At 41.4% G+C, this 16,474-nt stretch overlaps 1 protein-coding gene across 2 annotated transcripts in view; it reads right to left on the reverse strand.

Moving 5' to 3' along the window:
• Positions 1-4,399: 4,399 nt before the first annotated feature.
• Positions 4,400-16,474, reverse strand: part of LCLAT1 (lysocardiolipin acyltransferase 1) — an 80,226-nt gene continuing 68,151 nt past the window's right edge. For both annotated transcript variants that reach the window (XM_028724474.2, XM_028724473.2), the window contains one exon: positions 4,400-5,498. In XM_028724474.2, coding sequence (XP_028580307.1) covers positions 5,002-5,498 — 497 coding nt within the window. In that variant the 3' untranslated portion in view covers positions 4,400-5,001. The remainder of the gene's footprint in view (positions 5,499-16,474) is intronic.

Here is a 16,474-nt window from a genome sequence, read left to right on the forward strand (position 1 = left end):
ACCTAACCTCTGAATAAGCAAATCATGATGACGGCTCAATGAACAGGACATCTGGAGGGGCCTGAAGAAAGCAGAGCATTGTGGTTATTAAAGGACCCATTTTTCTCACACAGACAACCCTGTGACAGCCTGTCAGCTAAATATATGCTCATTTTTAGGCCATCAGCTTTGCTGACTCCACCTATGACACTAGCAGTTCCTGAATTGACCTTAGATCCATGTGTTATGCAACCTTGATAAATATAGATGTGTTTTGATTTCGCTTCTTACCCAGCCTGGTGAGCAACCTCCTATTTGTGTTGGGAACGCGTACAAAGTACTTACGTCACAAGTGAAAAACGATGCGTCACCTTCTCCTCCTTGTTGTTGTTTTAAATTGTTTCAGTATCTTAGTCTTTTCGTGACTTCCTGTCACATTTACCTAATTAATGACTCAGTAATTTCAGTTGTCCCTGGAAGAACTCCAGGTTCCAAGTAATCTTACTGCCCTGTGCATCATTGAGAGAGCTTAAGTCTGGAACCAGACCATGAATTCTATAAGCTGATTGACTGAGCTTAAATGTAATATAGGGACACAGTTAGGGGAACCTCACAGCTCCCCATACACACAGCTTTCCCTAGCTGAAGCTCCTTCTGGGGCAGTTTCGTCTCTCTGACCGTGTCCTCCGTGGGGCGTACCAGGAGAGGCGGCCTGTTCCAGGCTGGGCTCTTGTGTTCTAAATGCAGCCCCGTTTCATCCAAGGGAAGCCTTTGGATCTGCCCGATCTAAAGTCCCCCTCATTTCCTAGACATGCCCCCAGAACAAAGGTGAAACTGTGCCAGCACTGGCGCTTGTGCGGTTATTTCCACTTCCACTGAAACAATGGGACTGGGGAAAGGGGTAGTGAAAAATCTACAAGGAAAAAGACATAAATTACTTATGGCTTATGATGATTTCTCACCTAACACAAAACTCAAATTGTAATACCACTTTGTCTCCATTATAGTGAATGGGGGGGGGGACCACAGGATGCATTTTTTAAGCCTCAGGAATGAAGAGAATGAGCTGCATCCCTGTCACTGCCTAGCAAAGTTGTGTATTTACCGGCTCATGGTGCACACCATCTTGCCTCAGCATGGTCATCCAAAGAAGAAAAACTACACTCAGACTGCATCAAAGACCAAACATTGGAACTGAATAGCACGGGAAAGGTTGGCTGATAATGTTGTGTCATTTAACAGAAAACTTGTTTAGAGTCTTCTCCAGCTTAAAAGGCCTCTGGGTCTGTTGTGAACACTGAAGAAGCAAATAGGAGACACACAGTAATTTTGATGACTGCAGTTGGGTAATCACCCATTTTACAGAGCAATTGTGCAAATCAGTCCATTTGCAGTCTGCGTCACTTTTTCATATATTCATCCATCTTGTTTCTGTATTAATCTGTGATTTAAACTGTCAACAGAAATATACATTTCTAAACCTTTCTTTTGAACTGCTGAAATGCTCTCAAAATATTCATTTTAAACATATTTTTTGGTAAGCCTGATAATGCCTGAATAGTCATAGAGAACAGTGGATGCTTGGGTTGCGAACGTAATCCGTGTGGGGTGCACGCTCGCAACCCGCAGTGGCGTATCTGCGCATGTGGGGATTGCGATTCAGCGCAAAGTGCGAGTTAGCGCTTCTGCGCATGCGTGACCCCTGAAACCCAGAAGTAACCTGTTCCGGTACTTCTGGGTTTTGGTGGGTCCGTAACCCCCCCAAAAAAAACACAACCTGAAGCGCCTGTAACCCGAGGTATGACTGTATGCCGACCCAAGAATGATTTTGGCAAGGGCATGGTATGGAGAAAGTAGTTAGGGGGAAGTTTTCCTCCCTCTCTCATTAGACCAGAACTCAGAGACATCCAGTGTTGTTCCATGTTGGAAATACAGGCTAGACAAAACAAATTACTCCTTCACACAGCACGTAGTTAAAACTATGGAATTAATTCCCGCAAGGGAAAGCAATGGCCACCAAATTGTCTGGCTTTAAAAGATGCTTAGACAAATTGATGGAGGGTAAGGCTGTTGATGGGTTGATGAACCCCAATGGATATGTTCTCCCTGCACAGCTGGAGGTGCTATGCTTCTGAATACCAGAAACGAGAGGAGGAGACAGTACTGTTGTGCTCAGGTCCCGCTTGTTGGCTTCCCATAGGTATCTGGTTGGCTTCTGGGAGAAGAGGAGGTTGGATTAGCTGAGCTACAGGCCTGATCCGGCAAGCTTTTCTCATGCCATGTTCTCACCCTATTTGAATTGGTTTGCTGTTATTATTCTGCTACAATGCAATATCACAACCTCTTTGAACCTTTGAGATTGGATGCCTTAATAGTAAATCAATCTCTCAGTAAAAGGCTGCAGAAAGAAGCAATGTCTTCATTTTATGAAAAAGGGTCTAAATCACCATGGATATTATACCAAGGAATACAATAACACCAATGTGCATTTGAAATTCTTTTATTGTTGCTGTAGAATAGGTTTGTTCGTTTGTGGCTAAAACATTCTAACAGTTTGGTAAAACCTGAAAACTAAGGCTAGTCTGGAGACCTTTTGTACCCCAGTTGTCTCTTAATACAATTGATTTATAAAATGAACCTATAAAAATGCATTGCAGAAGCAACAAGATTTGAATGAAGACATGGAAGCAGACATGACACTTAATGAGATCAACAATAAATACCTTAAGTGTTGGCTTATGGCTCCATCTTACTAATTATATTCAGTGCAGGGAAGGGAACTTTGTCAGCTATAACCAATTGATGACAAATACAGTCCGTAAAAAGAGTTCACTGTAATTCTAAGAAAAAGTGCTGGGGGGAAAGTGCTTAGTCAACAGAGATGACGTATAACTAAGCTAGGACATTTCAAGGAATATATGTAGTCTCAAGTCACTAGAGAGAGTAGGGAACTTGCTTCTTAGCAAGTGTGGGGTTATTTCCAGAGTGGCCAAGAGAGTGAATAGAGAAGGGGCAGCCAAGATGTAGCCAGGCCTACAATTCCCAGTCATCACAGGCAGCAGTTAGGGATATAGGGATTTGTAGTCCAACAATATCTGGAGGGTCACAGGTCCCTCTTCCCTCCACTGAATAGAGATCGGTTTCTTCTTCCTAGAAAGCTCTCCCCACTCTGGTAGTTTGCATGACAGCGGCCCCCCCATTTATTTTTATGTCAAAAGCAAAGGTAACAGGTGCTCTAGAAAACAGGAAGCAGTTCATGAAAGCATATAAACCAGAGTGTCTGAGACACTGAGAATGGTGACCTTCCAAGACCACAGAAGGTCCAACCTGCCACATGTTGCGGCCTGCCAGGGGCTTGACAACCTGATTTTGTCTGGCAGGCAGCAAACACAAGATTTATCAGTCTCCCTGGTGGATAGGTGGCTCTTGGTGTTTGTTTGTTTTAGCTTGCTGGCTCACTAGTTGTTCAGGCATCGCCTTTTACTGGGAAGTGGTCCTGTGCAAAGGACTTTCTGGAGCAAAGGGTAGGTGGCACTGTGAGAGTCCTATTTGGCATTCTAGGAGTCATTTTTCAGCCACCTGTTTCTTTGCTGTAGGGGAGTTACACTGGGGTGGGTGGAGTGACTGTGGACATGATGCCTCAACTTCACTTGCTATCTATAGGATGCCCCTTTAACCTCAGCAGGTAAAGGTGTTCCTACTGGCTGGGGCTTCCAAATGTTGACCAGTAGAACTAAGCAGCGAAACAAAAAATAAAAATATTTTCTCTCACATAATCAAGGTGAAATTCTTCACAGCAATGCTGAAACACATGCTTCTAATACAGTGTGAAAACCCATCATGTTTTTCAAACATTCAAGTCCTGTACATCTGTATGATTTCCTTAATTGCAAAGCCAATGTCCATTCTCTTTATACGCTCAGCACCTGGATAGGAAATGAGGGGTGATCCAGTGATGACACCTATCATGTGAATCTTTGTGAGGTGAGCATATATACATGTGCCATTTGTGATCTAAAAACACATTATTAAAGCAAACAAGCAAACAACAAAAACTCTTAACTTTTCTCATGTTTCATCACAATCCAAATGGGAGATTTTTTAAAAAATAAAAAATTTAACTGGTTCTTTTAATTTTGTGGGCATAAAGATGCTTTTTTGGTGTTGAACAATCGTGTTATGTGCTGGCTCCTTGTTTACTATCTTGTGGATGGTTTGGTATGTGTTTATGTTGTAGGCCAATCCAGTTTCAAACATGAGATTGCCTACTACCTTAAAATATTACAAACCATTCACAGGACTTCAATACAGCCAGCCTTAGGTGGGTTGCTGACAAAATATTTGTTGAAACTTCATGAAAATCCTTTGCCATAATATTTACCTCAAGATCAACACAACTGATTTTCATTTGCTTCAAAGCTTGTTTAAAAACTGAGGTGTACAATTTGTACCAGTTTAATCAACAGACAGAACAGGCATATAAAAATGGAGTATAATAAAATAGATCCAAATTAACATCTTTTGTTTTCTCATTCTGCAGGTCAGAAAATTTGCTGATACTAATGATGATTCTCTCACAGAAAGGGAAAGGGGAAAAGAGCTAAAGAAAGGGCAATATGGACCATGTAATGAGTGGGGACTTTCAAATTTGACAATTTATTTATGGCAAGGCCATGTAGGGATCACAGGCCACTGCTTTTAGCACGACAATTTGCCTAGCTATTTATAGCTCCCGAAAGGCTCAAGAGCTATAAAATGTGATTGGTTGGCAAATTAGTTTGCAGAGACATTGTATATGCTAGCTGCCAAAGAGAGAAACTCTGAAAATACATTCAAAAATTAAAAATTCACATGACTGTTCTTTCTCCTTTTACAATATAAGTGCACAGTGTATTAACCAACCACAGCATTAAGACAGACCAATGATTCTCATGCAAAATCTCCTCCCACTTTTGCAAACCCTGTGGTACATTTGAAAAATGTCCACAAACCTAACCCCCCTCCCCACAACATACACCAAATTTAGTCTCTTTCTGAGTTGCGTAATTTTTTACTAAAAAACCGATGGCATGCAAGTTCCAGCAATTCAAGCCCACCAAATGCTTTTTGTTGCATAACAAAAATGACAACAAGAATCACAAAATACCACCGCACAAAGCTGTACAAGTATAGCAGCACAAACATAGCCAGTGTGAAAGATGTCCAGTAAAAGAGTGAAATGCACTTAACAACCATGACCCTGAACTCAGATTTACAGGGTGGAATTTTGCTTCTTCCTGTTGCATCAAAGTATTTTTTGCCTTCATAAAACAAACGAAGCCTTTCTTCCTTTTCTTCCCAGCGCTTCTGACACCAGAGTTGCAGTTCTTCCCGAGAGGTTGGCAGAGACTGTACTGGATATCTCTGGACGTGAAAATGAATCTCCTTTGGGAAGTTTCCATACAGAAGATGCTTCTCGGTTTGAGGAATGTTTTGAGGATACGCCACTGTTATGTCATGGATAGCATCAAGGTTGTTGCCTAGGGGGAAATAGATAAAGACTATGAATACAGCTAGTCAGTATTCACGGAACTGAGCACTGATTAGATACTGTGAACAACTGAAACCAGAATCACCTAAAAATCTAAGAGATCCATTATAAAATGTCATTTTCTGTCTTCCCGGTCCAGGAAAATAGGCCACAAACCTTTAAGATTATGTTTTGCCATTTGTGTTCTCCTCTTCAATCAAAAGAACTTTTGAAAATCTTATCTATTTCATTCCAAAAATTCAACCGAAGTGAAGTCTGCAATTTTCACCCCACTTATCAAGGAGTAAGTCCCACTGAATTCAATACAACTTACTTTGGAGTAGGCATTGTTAGGACTGCAAGCTAAGTCATCTAGGTATATTCTATTGCGGCTTCCTTTTAAGATGGAAAGTGGTCTACAGTATTATTCACATTCTGTGTACGTGCACCAATGGCAGCTCTAACACAGTGCACTACTTTTTTGCCTAACAGTGTCCCAGATTTTTTAAAAGTGGCTTTGAGTTACTTTTCATTCAAAAAGAGGAGTAAGTTAAATAAATAATAAATAGCAATAATACATTATTTTTATGCAATCTAAAGTCAGCTTGCCTAATTCGATGTGGGTGCCACACTCACAGGATATGACGTTTAAGATAAGCTGTGCCAGCACATTAATTTATTTTGCATTTCCTTTTAAAACTTCAGTCTGCTGGCTGGGGTAGAGCTGAGTGCATTAGAGATTTAAAACAATGGTTGTCTGGAAATACAGGCCGGCTACTTCAGGAGGGCTTTTGTTGTTGTAATAGTTGTACACATACTGGAAATGGGCAACATGTTGCATAGCTGGGTATAAAATATCTCTCTCTTTGCTTTCAAAATTCTGCTCTTTGGCATTTTTGTCAAATATTTCCATTGGCATACCTCTCCCATGTCATCACAACACTGTTGCAATGCTAATGGGAGTATATGCTTTGTAGTATTGTGACTGCGTACCTTTGCTATGACCCGGTTCTAAAAATTTATGTGCCGGCACAGCCACTCTTAGCATAGGATTTTATTTCCACATTCTGTCAGATGTTATGGCCCGGAAGTAGCCAATGTGGTGTCTTCCAGATGTTTTGGATTATCATTCCCATCAGCCCCAGCCATCATGGCCAATGGTCAGGGATGATTGGAGCTCTAGTCAAAAACATCTAGCGGGTGCCACACTGGTCCCCCATGTCATAGGCTCCTTCTGTCACTTGAAATCCCTGTGGTTAGTTGAAGGAAAGCAAGTTTTCACACACAAATGATAAACTATAAATTAAAGTAAAGCTTCAACTTTGAGCAAAGTTACTTGACATTTCATCAAAAATCCATTGAAAATACTTATAGAGAAAATGTCAAGGATGGAAGTGTTAAAGTGAATCTCTTTCAGAAATCTAAAATGTGAGTAAGGTCCCTTCCCATTTTTCTCCAAAACATACAGTGCTCCTTCTGTGCACTTCACATATTTTTCTGGTGCTACCACTCTGCTACAAGCTGAAATCTATACTCCTCAAGTATGGCAGGCAGCTTTCAAAGAGCCTCCTGACGGTACATCTGAAGAAATACTTTAGCCTTTAGACATGGAGATCTATGCTGCTAAAATCACCTTGTGGTTCTGTGTGACTTTTACTACACTTTGAAAACTGCAGGAAAACCACTGTTGAGTTTGACTGAGGTCAATGCAAGGAACAGAAATTACAACTGAATTGTCAAGCTTCATGTGCTTTGGATGTCACTTATGAGAGCATCTGGAATGAATGATTGGCCCTCCATCCAACATGAATAGCATACACCTGCATACTTTCTTGTCCCAACAAGTGGGGCTGTGCCCTCTCCTGGAACAGCCTGCATGAATTTTCAAAGCACGGTAAGCCTTCATTTGAAAACTAAGAAAATGTAAATGAGCCTTAGCAGCAGTAGCTGTAATAATGCCTCGGGTGAGAACGAAAACAGTTTTCAAGTATGTCTGAAACGTCCTAAGATCTGTCTCACAAGAAAGGCTCTTTGTGATCCATATTAAGTGCTGTTTTTCTCGAAAAGAAGAGGTGCTGGAATTCACCACAAACACCTCACTTGTTCTCTTATAAAGGCAATGGCGCCCACCTGAGAGGCACTGGAACTGAGTTCCAGCAAGTTCCAGCTGAAAAAAAGCCCTGTCCACATTCCCCTACAGATCCAGAACATTCAATCTTGTTAAACAAGATCTACTTGTTAAGGATACAGAATGCACAATCTAAAACTCCTGCAGAACAGATCATACTAGCTTGTCCTCAGTGCAACTCTTTAAGGCCACATTGGTTTATACATTTACCTCATACGAAGTCCCACTGAATCCTTCTGAGTAAACATGCATACGATTTCACCAATATATTTGATTTCCATAATATTTGCTTTGTACTTTCTCTACCACTATAGTACATTGAAAATTCCTTCCTTCCTTCCTTCCTTCCTTCCTTCCTTCCTTCCTTCCTTCCTTCCTTCCTTCCTAGTATAACCAGATTATGAACTCCATTGTACCTACTGCTATTATTACTTGATGAACTTCCCACACTATAGTAGGGGCAATCCAAATAATGTCATTATTTAAGTATGTGTAATAAGGTAAAGAATAAAATGTATAATCTCTTCTTTACCGAAATGTCATATAGCATAAAAAGCACAATCTCTTTAGCACAGTATCTCCCACAATCTATTAATAACAGGGATTTCATATATAACCCTACATTGGTTGGTAACCTGAATTTCACTGATGCTTTCTTTCCTTGGACCACTGTTTATCCAGCTTGGGACTTAATGCATCATTCAAATCATCTGTCTAAACAATTTCTTTATTTGTAAAAAGTTAGTCAAAATTTTACAAAAAGGAAGTGAAAAATCTTGTCTGTTCTAACCTAATCTTGACTAATGGAGTCTTAATAATTTAATAGAATGAATCTACCCTCCAAATGAATGTACTAAGCAGAAGAATGCTCTTTGTATCTGGGGTTAGCACACTTCTAAGAACAGAGCAGCTCAGAAAACAGAAGCATCAGTATTCCACTGCTGGCAAACTAATAGGAACTCATGCATAACAATTCCTAATAAAGATAAAGCACTAAAATGGGCACTGGCTCCAGCTACTTAGAAGTTACTAAGCAAAAGACAATCCAGAAAGCATTATTGTGTGGCTCCTTTCTATTAATATTTCTTTTGACCTATTTGCATTTCACTTAAAGTCGCTCATATTTCAGGATCTACAGACGTCACATCTTTCTCTCAATAATTACAATGCAAAGCTAATTGTTTTTAGGCATTATGTCTGAGGCCAGCAAAAGGCAACTCCCAAAACTCTAACTAAGCTTGTGACCAAAGTAAAAGCTTCCCTAATAAATCACTCTCTTCAGCTAAATGCATTTTCAAAAGCAAACGAAAAGTCACTTTTATCGCATTGGATTTTTGAAATTCTCCTTTTATTAAAAGCATCTTGCTTGAATTTACACAAATTTAACTTCATTGGTTAAATTTCTATCTTACTATCACGGGAAATTATTCATCCTTGGCACATATCAATCTCTTAAGATGTATCTGAAAGCTTTTCTTTACTTGGTTTATGAAAATAACGCATTAATCTTGTGAGGTGGCTAAAATAAAAGCCAGTGGGTGAAAAAATCCAAACGATGTAGTATGGAATGTAGGTTTGCCTGCAAAGATCTTGGGAAGCAGAAGTTAAGACTTGGAATGGTCAAAATTACATTGCAACTGGCTTATTGAGGTGGAATCCAGGGCAGCATATGCCATCCAAATGGATCACCAAGCTGGCTGTTCACTTTGCCCAAATCAGGCGAGTTTGTCAGCCCAAGGGCTACAGTTGGAAAACTTCCCAGAAGCCACAGGCCAGTTCGGGCAGAGCAATGGATATGACTTTCTTTTGTATACTTGGGTACATTCTAGATGCGCGGAAGTTTGAGATTTCCACCCCTTCTCCTGCCCTTCATCTCTCGATCCATGAAAGCAAGAGACATAACACTTGAAAGATGCATTCAAGACAGGCCAAAACACTTGAGGAGAGTGCAAAGCACAGCTGGTCCAGCGGGTGCTGCAATATGTGGGAGTCGTGATGCAGGACTTTTTTGGGTGTGTGTGTGTGTGACCTATGAGGAAGGGGTTGGGCAATCTGATGGGGGAGGGGTGGGTGAATTGTGAGTGAGATGGAAAGGGGAAAAGGTGAGATGTGAGGAGATGGGGAGGAGGGGTTTGGGGTGAGTTGTAAAGAGAGGGGGGATTGGCAATGGGGTGGGGGTGAAGGGGGTAGATGGGGTTGGTGAACAATGCAAGCAGAAGCCACAACCTGTAGTTTTTGGGGTAAACAAAATCAGTAAAGGGGGCATATACTTCAAACAGCATTTCAGTAATAACATCAATAACATTACACAGCAACCTGATAGCTCAGTTGGTAGAGAATGAGACTTAATCTCAGGGACATGGGTTGGGGAAAAGATTCCTGCATTGCAGGGAGTTGGACTAGATGATCCTCGTGGTCCCTTCCAGCTCTATGAGAATGTAGGTTTAAAGAAAACTGGGTGAAACCAAGCCTTAAGCATCTAGCTCACTCCCATCCCCTCTTCCGGCTACGATACGCCTGTCCATAGAGCAAAGACACAATTTGCAGAATTAAAACCCAATCATTCAATCCGACTTTAACGATACCATAGTGATGCTACTGAACATTATACAGGGTAAACACTCTGGTTGTCAGGAAAGTCTAGCTATCGAAAGCTATGTAAATGAATCTGCATGGAAAATAAATAGCACTTTTGCCTTCTCAATTGCATGTTTATCAAAAGGGTTTGGGTGTCTTGCAGGCCGTACAGACGAATGAGGTTGCACTGTACTCCTGGCATCTTGCCAGAACAAAATCTAACTGCCAAAAGCTGATGAAACCTCTGCCAAAGGCCAACTGCGAGGCAAGGAAAGAATCCTAAATGCGCGCCTAAGAATGTCATTGTGCACTCCTGCCTTTGCAACAAGAAGCAACTTTACCCAGATATCAGCAAAGAGTTCAACAGGACCCTTATTATCTCCCAAGCTTTCTTTACATGACAAGAGATCTGCCACCTATGTCCTGAAAATTTGTAACCCTGGCCAGATTGCTAATGGTTGTCTTTTTTTTAATGCACCCCAATCGTATGCAAGTTTAGTCAGCAGTAAATTCCTACTGCTTGTATTATTGTGCCAAGTAAGTAATTATTCCCACTTAGGAGTGCAACCTTTTTTTAAACTCATTTTTTCTGTCCCACCCTTTAAGGCAGGGATGGGGAACCTGTGGCCCTCCAGGTGTTGCTGCATGTACCATGCTGGTTGACATGGAGGGCAACAACATCTAGGGGTCAATCAGTTCCCCATCCCTGCACTTTAGGCTTTTATTTGTGTTTAAAGTTCTTGAGAGGCTGTGCACTTCTTTCCAGTGCCGACGCTACCTACATTGTTAGAAAAGGAAGTGGACCACTGCATAGTTATTCTTCTTCATCTCTTATGAGATACAAGATAAGGGCTTTCAAGCTTATTGTGTCCAGGATAACATGCATTTGAGGCATTCTTTGTGCAGAAAAGCCCTTCATTTGCTCCAAAGTTCAAACAATGTCAACTGCCCCCCCCAATACAACTGTCCTTTGAAGGCTGCCTTTTGTGTGCTGAGAAAGGATTCACTGAAGAGCAACGGCTGGGCACATAAAGGATATGGGCAACAGGACAAAATCAGCTGTTGTGATGTGTAATATTCTAACTGAGGGACTGCATTCATCCTAGTGCCAACCTGGCAGCTGCATTTTAGCCTTCATAGCAATGCTTCTCTTTCTCCTGCAGCTTCTGAAGTGCTATTCTATGAATTACAAAGCGAATGAGCTATAAATAAAGCACAGACAACATACAAAAAGTGATGGGATAGGAGAAGGTCAAAAGGGTGGAAAAACAAGTTATTTTCAGCCTCTTCAGGATGACCAGGCAGAACTGACTCACGGACTCTGTTTATCTAACTCAGTTTACAGGCTTCACAACTGCACATTTCTCCCAATTATGCAAACTTGTTCCCTTCTCAGGACCACATAATTTTGAATCCATGTAGACAAGTTCTCACAGCCATCGCTGTTAACACAGTTATGGGACGTAAAATAAATGGTGCATGGTCAAAGTTAGAGCTCTTTGGCAGCTTCAGTCCACATGCATGGCCTACATAAGCAACAATACCCCCCCCCCCCCTTCACTTCAGTGTACAATGGACTGTGTGAAACACTTACTGGCATTGAAGCGAATGCGTAAATCCATGCCACGTGGAGAACTTGCATGTGTGCTGCTGTCCCAGAATGCACATATTATTATAAGGTAGAAATATTTAAACTGATTTTGGATATTAAATCATGATACCTTGCCTGCGTCTGAGGCAGGGAAGCGCAGGACTGAGGTCTCTTTATCCAACCTTCCACACTCACCCCAATTAACTCCTCTTCTCGTTCGCTCTCCTTCACATCTCAAGTGTTTTTGCAAAGATGGAATATGTCGTTAAACTCTGCTGCCTCTTGCCTGCTTGTCTGAGCGGAGGATAGAAAAATGTCTACGAGTGTGTGCAGAAACTAGCCTGCTGTAGAAGGGTAAAATTTACATGTGGTGCTCTGCCTACTTTTGCCTCTGCCCCTGTCTACCCCTGGCATACAACCCCTGAAAGGTTGACCAGAAGCATAGGTGCCAGTTCCCACAAAGTCTGTTGGGACGGGACCAAAACCCACCAATCTTGAGGGGGTGGAACAGGCTGAGCCCATCCTCTCCATTCCTCTTACGTTTTCCCCACAATCCCGCCTTGGGAGATGCCAGAAGGCCTGGCTGCAGGTTGCCTCAGGCTGCGCAGCACTTGAAGATGCAGTGAGGACTGGCACGGTCTAGCAGAACGTCGCCGCACAGCCTGGCAGGACACCCCACAAGGCAGTGTGGCTTGGAACAGCCTAGCTGGAGGTTGCCCCCGGCCACTGTGTCTGAAACAGTTGCTTCGCATGTGTGACATCACACACACATGCACCCCCCACCCAACTTGACGCCTCTGACCAGAAGGGAATGTGGCACTCGGGCTTGAAATAGCCCTGTTCTAAGTTTTAGAGAATGAGTTCTGACAATAGGCCCATGTCCGCACCGCCTCTAAAACCCTTTGCTCATATGATCAGCGTAACAACAGTCACTACCTCACACAAAATCCCTCCTGTTGTGTGAAAAACCCATGAATGTGCCTCAACACTACCCTGTTCATGAAATTAGTCTGCTTGCGTGAACCATTAAATTCCAGGGGTGACGGCCTATTGCTGCAATCAAATCCAGCATGCCACATATTTGACAATAGTTTTCACGTTGCTGAACGTCCTGGTTCCCCAACTTGCAGCTTTGTGTGGAGTGGAGGCAGCCGGCCTTTTCTTGTGTGGGTCAAGGACCTCTAACTTCCCCACCTGCACTTCTTTGTACAGTGGAACCTTGGTTCCTGAACAGATTAGTTGCTGAACAAATCGGTTCTCAAATGCCGCAAACCCAGAAAAGAGTGTTCCTGTTTGTGAACGTTTTTTGGAAGCCGAACATCCTATGTGGCTTCCACTTGAGTAGAGGAATCCCTTGCAGCCAATCAGAAGCCCCGCCTTGGTTTTTGAACAGACTCCCAGAACAGATTAAGTTTGAGAACCAAGGTACCACTGTATATAGTTATAACTTTTGTGACTTTCTTCATTGAAGGAGGTCTCTATCTGCAACACTCCTATGGACATCAGACAGTGATTTGTTCTCAGCATCAAGGAGGAATTTTTACCTGCAGGCAGATTGGCTTAGGTCCTGTGGGGTTTTCACCTATCTCAGAGCAATGGCTGTTTTTGATTCCCCACAATAGTGGAAGGGGCAGAGCTTCATTTTTCATGAAGGGAATTCATGAAGTTGATTCTGGAGCCAGAGTTGAATGGGGTAGGCCACAACACATTTTGGGATGAAGTGGGCTACTTCCCGAGGTAGCAAATCCAGAACTGAACCAAATCTTGATGGTAGTGCATACTCCTAGTTTTTACAATAAAGTGGATTATCTCATTTAACATGTCCTGAATTATGGACAGTTCAAGTGTTTTTGTTTTTTGTTTTAAGTGAGATAATGTGTAGGTAATAGCAAGAGTTAACACTGCCTGACAAACCAGCGGCCTTTGCTACTCTTAAGAAGGTTTGAGTATCTGTTTTTTGTAATTAGAGGCTGCCTCAAAATCTTATTCAAAGAGAACTCACACTTGGAAGTCTCATCTCCCAGTAAAATGGGAGATACCCCCCCAACCAGATATGCAGGTACGATTTTGTTGCTGCCAGATACTCCATGCAAAAATTCATTTCTGCACTTTTCATCAGTGCCCCAACTCAACCACTAGAGAGTTCTCTTTAGCTGCTCAGGGATCTTCACAACTGTATCTCAGTCATCATTAAGGACCCTTCTGGCCCTTTGTAGCTTAGGAAAACAGCTATAAAGTTAAGAACCGATTCATTTACAATATTCACTAATATGACAGATTAGCTGCAGCAAACAAAATAACAAAACAGTTTTTAATTCAGAGAGCTTTACTGTGAACAGCAAGGCTATTAACATTAGCTAGGATCCAAAGAACCATGCAACTAGCTCCATTAGATCAGTGGGTCTTTAGAATAGTGCTGTCCCAGTGGAGATAAAAAAGGGTAAGTTTAACAATAAGTTTAAACTAGGAACACTGGAATTTTTCTAATGAACTTCAAGCACATAGTCGTCATTTGGGGGAATTGGGTTCAAGTAAACTCTGAAAATGACTGTATAACTCATGAAATGGCTCCTTATGAGTGTTTTTGTTTTTATTTTGTGAATCTTATCCCTCCCAAGACATAACATATACTGGCTTTACTGGAATGATACAAACTGCCAAACTGCTTAATGAGCAATTATTAGAAAGAAGCCATTAGCAGATTTTAAAACGTTTCTTTTTTCACATACCGTGTAAACAGTGGTGTAACTGATTGTTCTCCTTTGCTTCATAATGCTTACATCTTACACATTTTCTGTCAAAACCATTTGAAAATACAACTAATAGTAAGGCATTAACTTGTCATCCAATCTAAGATGACTAATTTTGGAGTTTAAGCAATCTCTTAAGCTCTTTCCTTAGTTATTTAAATCAAATCAGATGGAATCTGACCCATGCTCCTTCAAGCAGTTAATGCTCTGCCTAAATTTCTTGCTGTTTCATTAAAACTATTCAAATAAGTTGTGTTAGTAAGTGAACATTCCCAGCAGAGCTTGGTGAGCATCATACAGAAACAAGCTCATCTATGTGCCTCTGAAGGAAACCAGTTTCAGAAGGATAAACTATTTGTGTTTCAACGTGCATTGTTCCCTGATCAGCAGAAGAGGGGCTCTTTTAAAAACCACTTAGCATTAAAGATGCGGCAACATTAAGTTTCCTATGCAGTCATTATAGTTTATATATATATCACTGTGTGAACAGCCTGCTAGCCTTATAATATAAAGTGGTAGATCAGACTGCAGCTTATATATAGTTTTCAAAATGACAGGTGTTTAAATCCATGAGTGGACAGGAGGAGAAACGATCTTATAGCTGCTAATCTGCTGGCACTGAAACAGTTTCTGCCATGCCACAATACACAAGTGGACAAATCTTATTAAGTTCAATAAACCCAGTACTCAGGGAGCCATCTTAATCAGAAAGGGATTTAATTAAAAGTCTCGGCTGCAATAAACACTCTTTAATTATGACTGACTAATATTTATCCACAAAGAAGAATTTGTTTCAGGATTAGCCAGAGACCTGGAGGAAGCCAAATACATCAACTTAATAATGGAATGCCTAATTAAACTATAATGGATTTCTAATTGTGATATATTGCTTTGTAGCACATATGATTTATTTAGTACAATTGTTTTTCATTGGCTGTGCTAGGCCATTTAAAAATGCAATAATATAAAGGAGAGAGACAGACAGAATTAGGATGCACTGAAAGCGAGTCCAGTTGTATTTTTACTAAAGAGGATGTTGCTGCCTGCCAATACACATTTCAATATTTATTAAGGGGAATGACTCTAATTCCATCACCCTGTCCCAAATATGAGATAGTCAGTGGGCACAGTGGGACTTCCTCTCCCCCCTCCAATCTGCTCTGCAGGTTCTCCAACCCACTAGAGCAGATTTGAGGATGTGTTGGGAGCTGCAGGTGGGAAGAGGAGGAATGGGAACTCTTGCTAACAAAAGCAGAAGCCTGTTGCACAGATGGGATGCCACAATTGGATATCATTCGAGGTAGGCATCAGAACAACCTCTCTGAAAGGTCGCCCCCTGGTTTTTGAAGACTGTGGGATCAGGAGTGGGGGATGCTGAGAAGAGGAAGGGACTAGAATTTCTCCTTGCCTAGAATTCCTTGTTCATTTATATTAGGATCCAAGCCAGCATTTCTGTTAAGGCTTGATTTCCACACACACACACCCTCAGTTGGATAAAGGGATATGTTTTCTAGCATATTTTCCCATTTTAAACTAAATAAATTTTTTTTAGAACAAGATGGGAACAGTTTGGTACATCAGAAACCGCTGCCTCATATGTGAACTTGCTCGATAACTTTTTCTGAGGCATTTCTTGTTAACTCTCCTCTGACAGTTTCAGATGGCAGAGATTAGGTGGGGCCTTTTTCATCATGGAACCCAGACTCTTTCCAGAGAAGTTCAACAGACCACCTCCTTGCCAACTTTTAAGCAGGCACTGAAAGCTGTATTGTTTTAGCTGCCATTTTCAGTTAATTTGCCTCCAAAGTTTATCACATGGTAGTTGTTTTTGCTCTTTATCATGAATGCACATTCATTCAATTAATGTATTATTAGAACGTGTAGAATTCCAAACACAGTAGGACTGTGAGCATGGAACAAGAGTGGAGGGAATATGAAAA

The sequence above is a fragment of the Podarcis muralis genome, chromosome 3 (genome assembly GCF_964188315.1).
Source record: "Podarcis muralis chromosome 3, rPodMur119.hap1.1, whole genome shotgun sequence".
Classification (NCBI taxonomy): domain Eukaryota; kingdom Metazoa; phylum Chordata; class Lepidosauria; order Squamata; family Lacertidae; genus Podarcis; species Podarcis muralis.